Genomic DNA, 10629 nt, shown 5'->3' with positions numbered 1-10629 from the left:
ATCTGGCTATTTAATGCAACCCTGTCCGGCATGAAGACAAACAGCCCCCGAGGTGTGTCTATTTCTTTAAGGCTTGTGTGACCTGCCCCAAACACATGCATTTCAGAGGCTCAAAGCATTCTCTCGATGCACCAGGAAAGGGCATGGGAGGCCCCTCTCCTCCCCTCATTCCCCCTCCACCTGGCAGGGGCTCCAGTCACAGTGAATACAGCTGGGCGTGGCATCTCCCAGTGGGCACGTAGGTTTATTAGTTTAAGCCAAAAGAAAAGAGGCTGACCCAGCCAGTGTGGCTCAGTGGTTGAGCACTGACCCAGGAACCAAGAGGTCACAGGTTTGATTCCCACTCGGGGTACATGCCCGGGTTGCAGGCTTGATCCCTAGTGGGGGGTGTGCGGAGGCAGCTGATCCATGTTTCTCTCTTATCGATGTTTCTATCTCTCTCTCCCTCTCCTTTCCTTTCTCTCTCAAATCAGTAAAAAACATATTTTTAAAAAAGATTAATATCACACCTCTTCCCAGCGGCTCCTCTCCTCGAAGACCCAGGCGGGGGGCTCCCGTCCCCCCTGGCTCCGAGGTCCCGTCCCTATGGAAGGCTGGGCAGGTGCTCCTGTCTGCCGTGTGGCCTTGGCCAGGTGCCCCGGCTGTCCTCCAGCCGAGGGGACCGCTGGCACCAGGGACCCGGAGGCCACGGCATCGGGGCTGCATGAGGCCCCAAGGCCTAACCTTCACACAGGCCCGTAGAAAGCTTACTTCAAAGACGTTTTTTTACTCAAGTGGGATTCGGCAATATACAATCCAGTGTGTAAACAAGTGTCTGACCTTGTTTCCCGTGTTTATTTAAAAATAAATATTATTGACAGTGAACTTTAATTATGATAAGATGCATCTTTTTTTTAATCCAATGTCTCAGAAAGAAATAATTTACTCTGATAAAAAAGATAAGCCCCCAGAGGAAAATGTGAAATAAAAAAATTCCTAAACACAATCATCTACTAAAAATATTTCCTTTGTCAGAAAGGCTGTGACCCAACATCTTCACGTCGTCTCCTAAGATAACGGCGCGACAGTTCATGCAGAGAGAAGAGCTGGAGGCGAAGCGGAGAAAAGAAAAGTTCACAGAAGTAGAGAATCCTGGGCCGGGAGCACCCAGCACGGCCCGCCTCCATCTCCTTTGGAAACTGGATGCGTGGTTTCGGGTTTCTACGTTGTGTAACTCCCCCCACATATGATTTATTTGATTTCCACGTGGACTTTGTCATGCTTCTGTCAGTCTCTCGGTGTCCATCCGGCGACCCGGTTCTCACCCGGGTCTGGGTCTGGGTCCAGGTCCGGGTCCGGGCGGGCGTTGGCCCCTCTGAGGCACGCAGGGCGGGGCGGCTGTCAGTGGCCCACCAGCCGGCCCAGGAGCGAGTGCAGAGCCACCAGGAGCAGCGCCAGGAGTGGGTCGGTGGAGGAGGTGGGGCCGGTGCCTGCAGGGGAGGGGAAACAGTTAACGCCTGATTCACAGGAACCCAGCCGCCCACCCGAGAGCAGACCGGCCCATGGAACATCCCCGGCCCATGGAACATCCCGGCCTGGGCCTTTGGACCCTCTGGACCGACTGCTCAGGAGCCGGCTGAGGTCAGACATGGGGTGCTGGCTCCAGGGGGGTGCTAGGTTGGAGGGCTGGAGTCCAAGTCATTGTTTGTTGACTAAGAGGACACGGGACCCCTTTGCCGCTCTGGCTGGCACCCAGCCGGGGACGGATGAGGGGGGATGTAGTGCCAGATGAGTGGACGGGCGGCCAGGTGCTTGCGGAACTCACTCGGGCTCAGGCTCCCCCAAACGGGGGGAGGCCCCAGACGCAGCACTTGGGCCCGCGTTCCCGTGGGGCCGCACAACCAGCAGCTGCGGGTCTTCTCAGAGGAGATCCCCACCCGCTGCTCCCCGACCCCACCCCGGGCCCAGGGTGGCTGGCCGGCCCCTGTGCCGTCGGCCTCCCTTTGCCCAGCTGCTCGCACATCTGCACCGTCCAGCCGGGCCCGGGGGCGCCTGAGTTGGCCATCACAGAGCCACTTCTGGTGCAGGATCAGGAGGCCGGGCTTTCGTCCTTCCTCTGTCCCTGCGTTGCTGTGTGACGTGGGGGGCCGGTGCTCCTCGCCCTGACCTCCCTGCTGGCCCCCCGCGGCCCCCCCCCCACCCCTGGCTCTCTGCCCACCAGAGACATTGCACCGGGCGGCCAGGTGGCCCAGCCGCAGCCGAGAGGGAAGATGTCACCTTGTGAGGCGGCTGCTTCCCTTTCGGGCGTTTTAATTAAAGCCTCTTCACGGATGTTTATTCAGAGGGAGCCGGCGAGGAATAATGGAGCTAACGGAACCGGATAGTTAGCTTCTGCCGTAGTAAAATTCACGTGTGCTGGTAACAGGGCCGAGGCTGCCAACAAAGGCCATTGCGCTTTAGAGGGAGTGAGAGATCTTCGAGAGGAGCGCGTGCAGGGACCCGGTCTCATCCTGTGCGGGTCCGGCCGCAGCCCCGGGCAGCTGCCCCTGGGGTTGAAGACCAGCCCTGTTTACATCCAGTACCCCCCCCACCCCACCCACTCCATGGCCTTTGTGTCCCTCAAGGCGGATGTGCCCCAGACCCCTCTGGTTAGGCCAGCAGGGGGCTCCACAGAGGCTGCTCAGTGTGCGGGTCCCGGCCTCAGCCTCCCTGTCGGCGCTCGGCAGAGCCGGGCCTGGCCCCCCAAAGGCGGGAATGACGCCTGAGGCCCGAGGCCTGAGGCCCGGGGGGGAAGCCCTCTGTCTGGTCCACAGGCCAGCAGCTCCCCCTTCAGCCCCCGCCCCGAGGGGGCCTGGGTCTCTCCTTCTGCTTCACACTGAGGACTTCAGAAACACAATTCAACCGAAAAGCTTGAACACATTTTCATTCCGTGGCATGAGCTCATTAAACACAAGGAGCGCGGAGGCGCTGCCCTGGGCCCGCACTGCCACACGCCCCGCCCGCCGGCCAGGCTGCCGTGTGATGCTGCCCCGTGCACATCTGTTACTTCTGCCTTCAATGCGATGCAGTGACTCCCCTGCCACCTGGAGATTTAATCTGAGAAATGCTCGAAAAAATAAGCATCCCAGGGCCTGCCGCCCCCAAGTGCCGTGTCCAGCAGAGGGGGCCCTTGCTCCCGCCCTCGTCAGGAAGCGATGGTGGGGCCCTCTGAGGGCGGAGGGGGGGCTGGGGCAGGTGGGGCCCGGCTGTGTTCTCTGGTGCCACCTCCCTCCTCCCGAGGCTCAGGGACGAAAGGCAGACATGGCTGCGTGGGATTCTGGGCCAAGGCGGTCTGTGCCACGCCCCCACCCGGGGCCTCTCTCCCCGAGGCCCCCTTCCTGGGAGATTCGGGCTCCCTGCTGGGTGGGAGGCGGGCTCAGTGGGGCAGGGAGGGGCGGCGGATGGGCGGAGGGTCCTGGCCTCCAGACTCTGCGTGCAGCCCGCTCAGGCTCCCAGCGTCTCCCCTGGTGGTCTTCGTCCTGCCTTGTCCCCATGCATCCTAGGGGGCCAAGCCCCGACCGGGACCAAACCCGCAACCCACGTGCATGCCCTTGACCGGGAATCAAACCCATGGCCCTTTGGAGTGAGGGTCAGCGCTCTAACCACTGAGCCACGCTGGCCAGGGCTTGCAAATGTGTCTTAAAACCAAGCCAGCATCTCCCACACAGCTGAGGGTAGGCCACAGCCAGGCCCTGCGTCTGGCCGCACGGAGCAGAACGAATCGATATCGCATTACAAGGGCACTTGACCTCGGTGACCCCGGGATGCCTGGGGACCCCTTCACACCCAGAGCCGTGAAAAGGGACACCTGGCGGGTTAAGGAGCAGCTTCTTGCTGGGTTGGGCTCCTGGTGACATTAAAAGGGCCGGCGGCCCCCCGGCTTGCTTGTGGGGGCTGCCCCCGAGCTGGGGCAGGGGTCCGGCTCCGGGAGGGAAACCGCGAGACATGCACGTGGCAAAGGCAAGTTCTGAATTACTCCCCATCGTCACGGTCCCCGGTGCCGCTGCTTTGTCCCTAAGTTGGGGTCTCCCTCCTGCTGAGAGAATGGCCGTGCGTGAGCCGACTGGCCACTCCGTGGTGGACAAAGGCCGCTCACTCCATGGGGTTGACTTTCTCATCCCACGGGGCACAGGGTGGGGAGGGGAGGCGAGTCTCTCAGAAGCTTTCCCAGGGCAGACCTAAGAAGAGAGGCCAAGTCCCTGAACTCACACACCACCTACAGGAAGCCTCCCCTGATTGCCTCACTGGACAGAGGCCATCCCTGCTTGGGACTCCCCCTGACACGGACGGCTCTGCCCCGGCGCTCCCCGGGTGCCCCGACGCTCCCGAGCTGGGTCCGTGGCCGCCGTTGCTGGTTGCGCTCCTGGCAGCCATGTGACCGGCTGGTGAGAGGTTGGCACGCGCCCGATAACCACCCATGCTGGCCGCGGTGGGGAGCAGCCGGCATCTCCCGCCAACGGTGAGGCTCAGCCGCGTCCTTTATGAAACCCTTTCCTCCTCCAGAGGCTCAGAGAGCCTCGCCCTCTCTCCTCCGGGGCCACTTCCCCAGATTTCTCTCTCTCTCTCACAGCGGCCCTCCCGTCACGTCAGAGCCGAGGGAAGAGCGGACGGCTGCTGTAAGGTGGCCGTTTCCAGGGGATCGTGGGCCCTGCCGTGCCATTGCCTCCAGCTCCCTCACCCACCGAGGGCACGGGTCAGAGAGAGCGCCTTCACCACGTCCAGAGCCCCCTCTGCTCATGGTGTACGGTTGCCATGGCGACACCCACGGATGCTCCCCAGGTGGCTCCCAGCAACCACAGCCTCTCCAGGGCGGGCACCCCCATGACCTTGGCTGTCTTTCTCGCACTGTTCATTGAAACACGGAGAGCCAGCCCTCCGGGGGGGCACCAGGCGGCGTGCGCCACATCCAGCTGGTTCTCCCGGGGCCAGGGCGCCCCTCCTACAGCGGAGCCCCCGGGCTAGCGAGCGGGTCACACGCCACAGATGTGGGCCCCTCTTATCGGCCAACATACACGCTGCTCGTCTATTCTCTGTGGCTGACCCGGCCCACCTCTGCGCCTTCCTGTTAAAGGGCTTGTCTGGAAGGCCTCTGCTTTGTTTATTCTCTCTTTATTCCCCCCCCCCCCCCCCAAGAAATGGCTCCAGTAACAAAGTGCTCAGGAGAAACGGGTCAGCATTCAGATGAATTAGGAGCCGGATTTACCGACACGGCTAAGAAGGGGCCGTCCCCCGAGCCGGCTGCCACGTGGATCCAGCCCGTGTTGTTTTTAAGCACAAATATCGCTGTCTCTTGACAAGTGAGATGTGAAACCGATAAGCTTTTTGCACATAAACTTTCAGCGCAAAAGATGTATCTGGCGGCGTTGGGCACAGAGGGACGCAGGAAGGGGGCCTGGCCGGCGGAGCAGCAGCTGAAGGGAGGGATTCCGGGGCCCCCACCCCGCCCCCGCCCCGGCATCGCCAGAGCAGCTCACTGCAAAACTGCAAAACGGAGGGGACTTCTGCCCGCCTCCCAGAACCATCGCTTACCGGTGACTGACTGGGGAGGGGGCTGGGCCCTCCCCGAAGCTGCCAACCTGAAACCACCGGAGTGTCCACCCGCCGCAGGCCTGCCACCACCTTGCTAACTGGAAACTCAGCTCTGGGTTTGTCCTGGCGTCAGGGTGGGTGGGACCCGTCCCCTCCCTCTGAGGGCTGGGGCATTCCCGGTGTGCCCCCCCCCCACCAGATCCACCATCCACTTCCCTCCGCTCTGCCCTGAGCCTGGAGGCTGCCCCCATCGGCTGCCCCCCCGGGAGCCCCGGCCCAGCGGGAGGCCCCGACAGGAGGCTGGAGGGCAGGGCAGCGAGGCCCTCCTGGGCCACAGGGGTTGGCTGTGTCCCTCTGCCAAGGCCACGGCGACGGCTCCCATCAGCCTGGCCTCTCTGGGTTAGGCTACCTGCTTCTCCCCTTGCTCCCGGGGACCCGCCCGCTGCTGGCCCAGGGGACACACCCATCCTTCCTTAGCCGTCCTACCTTCGTCCACCCTTTATTATTTATTTATTTATTTGTTAAATACATTTTTATTGATTTCAGAGAGGAAGGGAGACGGAGAGAGAGATAGAAACATCAGTGAGAGAGGAGCATCAATGATGAGAAAGAAGCATGGATAGGCTGCCTCCTGCACGCCCCCTAGTGGGGATGGAGCCCACACCATGGGCCTGTGCCCTGACGGGGAATCAAACCGTGACCTCCTGCTTCATAGGTTCACGCTCAACCACTGAGCCAGGCAGGCCGGGCTGGGTGTCCTCTAACAATGGTGGAGCTCCATCCTCCATCCTCACACGCCCGCCCCCCCATGAGGACCTGATGGGGTGTACGCCACGGCCTGTGTCCAGGACCACCCTGGCCTCCACCAGGACAGCAGAGGTGCCCAGCCAGGCCCGCCCATGCTGTGTGGACAGCGTGTTCAGCAGAGCCAGGCGGTGTAGGACCCACCCCCCAGCTGCACACCCACAACCACAGGTCCTGCACGCTCCTGGCGGCCAACAGCAAGGACAGACAGCAGAGACCCCCAGGGAGGCTGCCCAACGCGTCACGGGCCCACAAGCTACCAAATCATGAGGACGCATGCGCAAATGACCCGAACCTAAGGGGATGGGGGGATCCCCCGCACGCCCGCCTCCCCCAATCCCGGGACCTTTTTCCAGCCCAGAATGACAGCCTGGGCTCAGCCCCACGCCCACGGGCAACATCCCGCGGCCCTGCCGGCGCCCCCTCTCCTCTCCGCGCGCACCTTACCGGAGCCATGCCTCTGGCGCAGAACCACCTGGCCGGGCGGCGAAGCCGAGGAAGCAGCGGCTGCAGCGGCGACAGTGGTGGTGGCTGCGGGGGCGGCGGAGGCCTCGGGGACTCCGGGACCGGGGGTCGCGGAAGGGCTTCCCGGAGGAGGCGGGCTCTTGTGGCTGCGGCCGGGCTGGGATGTGGGGCGGCCCGCGGTGCCCACGTGGTTGGCGCTGGAGGCGGGGCCGTGGCGCCGGGGCCCGCTGCTCTGGATGTGGGACACGGCCTCCGCCGCCTGCATGCGGGGCGGCGCGAAGCGGGAGAGCACGCGCAGCAGGGCCCGGGCCGCGTGCTCCTGCGTGTCCGCGGCGCCGTAGTCCGCCACGCGGCACTCGTACACGCCCTCGTCCTGCCGCCGCACGGCCGACAGCCGCAGCCGGTGCGAGATGTCATGGCCCTGGACACGCACGGTCTGCGGGAGAGGGGCTGGGTCAGGCAGGGAGGGGCGATGGCCCACCCCGCCTCGGCGCCCCCAGCTTTCCCCGCCCGCATGCCACAGGAGGCTCCCAACCCTGATTGTGCCCAGGCGGCCCTGCCCATTGCATGTGGCCCTGGTCCCCGTCATCGTCACAGAACCCGGGCTGGGCTCTGAGGCCTGGCCTTCCCCTGCCTCCACATCTCACACTAACATTTCTTTATTCTTTTCTAAAAATATGTTTTTATTGATTTCAGGAGGAAGCGAGAGGGAGAGATAGAAACATAACTGATGAGAGAGGATCATTGATCAGATGCCTCCTGCACGCCCCCTAATGGGGATCGAACCCCGCATGTGCCCTTGCCCGGAATCGAACCTTCAGTCCGCAGGCCAATGCTCTATCCATTGAGCCAAAGCGGCCAGGGTGCCATTAGCATTTCTTTATCTGGAATCTGGAGGCCTGAGAGGTATCCCCCTGCCCTCCGAGGACACATGTATACCTGCGCGCATCCCCTGGCCCTACAGAGCTGACCCTCCACCCTCCCAAGCAGGCAGGCGAGGCTGCGGCCTGGTGGGGACATGGGGAAGCACCCGGTTTGCAGTCCTCGCCGTGCACCCAGGGAGCCCTCACCTCCGAACCCAGCGCAAGAGGAGGCCCTGCTAGTCTCCAGGCCTGACACTCGCACATTCCCGCTGGGAAAGCTTGGGGCATGTCCTCCCTGAGTTACAAACCCCAGGACCCCGCTCCGGCAAGCCCGGCAAGATGGCCCCTCCCACTGACCCCTCCCCCACCCCCAGTCCCAACACCTTTTTTTTTTTTTTTTTTTTCAGTCCCAACACCTTGCGCTGTGACCCAGGCGAGGAGAGGGCTTCGCGGGCGGCGGGGGTGGGGCTCACCAGGCAGAGCCAGGACTTGGCCGGCGTGAGGAGCGGCCGCCCCCCGCCCCCCAGTTGCTGGAAGAAACGCCCGCAGAGGAGACGCAGGCCGCCGCGCAGGGCCTGAGCGCGCGCCATGGGTGAAGGAGAGGTTTACAGGTGAGCGCAGAGGGGAGGAGGGAGGTGCGAGCCTGGGACCCTCTCTGTGTACAAAAGAGAAACCGATCCCGCTCCTGGCGACAGATGGCGCCCGGACACAAAGCGGGGTTGCAAGGAAGTTCCTACATCGCCCGCCGCGGAGCCTTTCTAACGGGGAGGAAGGTGCGGGGCGCCAAGCGGCCAGAAGGGGTCTCCCGCGGCCCGCGCTGGGCTCCACACTTACGCTGATTTTAGTCGCATCCTTATTTGTTACCTGAAATGCAAAGAGCAAGAGAGGGAGACATTAGGCTCTCGGCCTTCAGGTTCGGGGGTCTCAGATGCGCCTCCGGCCAGGGGACCCTCCGCAGGTGGGCTGGGACGTTTGGCTGTGGCCGGGGCTGAGCGCAGGAGGCTGTGGGATTTCCCGCGGGGCCCCCGGCAGGAAGCCGGGCTGCAGCTAAGCCCGGTGCCTGGCCCGGGAAGGGCGGCCCAGCACACCTGCCAGCCAGAGAGGGGAGGCTGGGATGCCGCCAAGTGAGAGGGAGGCCGTCTCCACCCCCGGGAGCACCCCGCAGTCCGGCCGCGTTTTCCTAAACCTTGCCTAAACTGGATGGGAGGGCCCGCTATCGGGATAGGACCCCCGGGAGGCGCGCGCAGTATCTGGGTGGGGCTCTGGGTAGAGGGGAGGGGTGTCTGTGTGTGTGTGAGTGTGGGGCGCACTCCTGCGTGTGCTGGCTCTACATAAGGGACTGTGGGTTAAGAGGCGCCCTCCCTCTGATCCTGTGAGAGTTGGAGGTGACCCTCGGGCTTCCGTGGACACGGGGCTCTGCCGGCCGCTGGAATCCAGGCCCGGGGGAGCTGAACTGTTTGGCCCAGTGCCCCGGGGGCCTCAGAGTGTCTGAGGACAAGGAGAGCTGAGAGACACGTGTCTTCCTTCACCACCAGCACCCACCAGACCTGGGCCCGCAGGCGGCCCGCAAGAGCAGGCGGACTGGATGGGGTGGCTTTTTAGAGGCTACGGGTGGACTCCCGGGAGGTTTCGGGAGAAGGGGTGAGTGAACAGGATTTGGGGGTAACTGCTGTTGAAGATGGGAGGGTGGGAGGTGGGTTGCCGCTGGCGGGGCGCTCTGCCTTCCTCACGCGGCAGCGGGTTACCTTGCTCCGGGCGCCGGGCGCGCTCAGCGCCAGCTCGTGCAGCAGCTCGCGGGGCGGCGCCCGCAGGAACCACCACTGGATCTCCAGCGAGTACGAGGCGGCGCCGCTGGCCCGAAACGCGCAGGGCATCTCGATGTCGTCTCCCTCCCGCACGGTCACATCTGTGGGGACTTCGGTAAACGACGCTGGGGGCCGGGAAGAGACAGGCGTGACCAAGTGCGGGCGGGGGCGCCCGGGGGGCCGGCCTGTGTTTCCCACTCCGGGGCTTCACGCGTGGCCCGGGCACCAGCAAAGTTCGCCGGAGCAGCCGCCGGGCCGCCGCAGAGACCGGCTCCCGCGCCGGCTGCTTCCTCCGGGTCGCGGGGATCACGGGAGGCTTGCCCTTCTCACCCGCGCCCACCCACCACCCGAGCTGGGCTGGGGCGCGCCGGGTCCGCTCCGAACGCCTCGGGCGCCCCGGTGGCGCCCCTTGACTGCGCTCCCCCTACCCCTCGGGGCCGCTGCAGCCGGTCTGGGGACCGTGAAGCCGCCTCCTCCTCTTCCTCCTCTTCCTCTGCGGCGACCCGGGCAGCTGGCCCTGGCAAGGACTCCCCACCCTGAACCCCCAGGCAGCGAAGTTCCCGCGCTCACCGTCGGCCGCGAGGAGCAGCAGGGCGTGCAGCAGCAGCGGCGGCAGGTGTCCGAGGGCGCCGAGCTGGTTCCGCTGTTCCATCTCCCGCGGGGGGCGCGGCGGCCCGGGCGCAGAGAGGCGGCGGCGGCGGCGGCAGCGCGGGCTCGGATCCGGCGGGGCTCGGGCTAGGACCCCTCCGAGCCTGCCATGGCCCCGCGGCGCCCCATCCTCCGCCGCCAGCGGCCGCCAATCAGTCCCGCTCCCTCGCCCGCAGGCCCGCGCGGCTCCGGCGGGGGGCGCTGCTCGGGGTGCGCAGCACGCGAGGTTCCCCCTAGAGGCTGCGGGCGGTCGGCCCGTTCCTCCCTCTATCCCCGCGTCCGCCGGACGATGGGGAACCGCAGGTTAGTCTCTGCGCGGCAGGCCGGGCAGGGGGTGGGCCGCGCCGGGACCCATCCCTGGCCGAGGGGGCGCGCGCCTCGCCTCGGAGCTGCGAGTGGAATTCCGTCTCCCAGTCTCCTGTGGTCTGGCTCCAGCTGCCGCCTCCTCCGGCTCCCGCCGCCGCCCCCGCCGGTGCCTCCGCGGCTCCCTCCGCAGG

At 64.8% G+C, this 10629-nt stretch overlaps 1 protein-coding gene across 1 annotated transcript; it reads right to left on the bottom strand.

The window, feature by feature from the left end:
- Window positions 1–1380: 1380 nt before the first annotated feature.
- Window positions 1381–10325, bottom strand: VSTM2B (V-set and transmembrane domain containing 2B; the record flags this gene model as incomplete). The annotated part of the gene is made up of 5 exons (XM_079799644.1): window positions 10055–10325; window positions 9425–9609; window positions 8514–8543; window positions 6799–7252; window positions 1381–1469 (listed from the first exon to the last, which is right to left on the bottom strand). Exons 1-5 carry the CDS (start codon window positions 10134–10136, stop codon window positions 1381–1383), a joined length of 840 nt encoding a protein of 279 aa, XP_079655770.1. The 5' UTR covers window positions 10137–10325.
- Window positions 10326–10629: the final 304 nt, after the last annotated feature.

This window comes from Cnephaeus nilssonii, assembly GCF_951640355.1.
Source record: "Cnephaeus nilssonii genome assembly, chromosome: 20".
Classification (NCBI taxonomy): domain Eukaryota; kingdom Metazoa; phylum Chordata; class Mammalia; order Chiroptera; family Vespertilionidae; genus Cnephaeus; species Cnephaeus nilssonii.
Note: the sequence above shows the minus strand (reverse complement) of the source record. Positions and strands in the feature narration are given on the sequence as shown.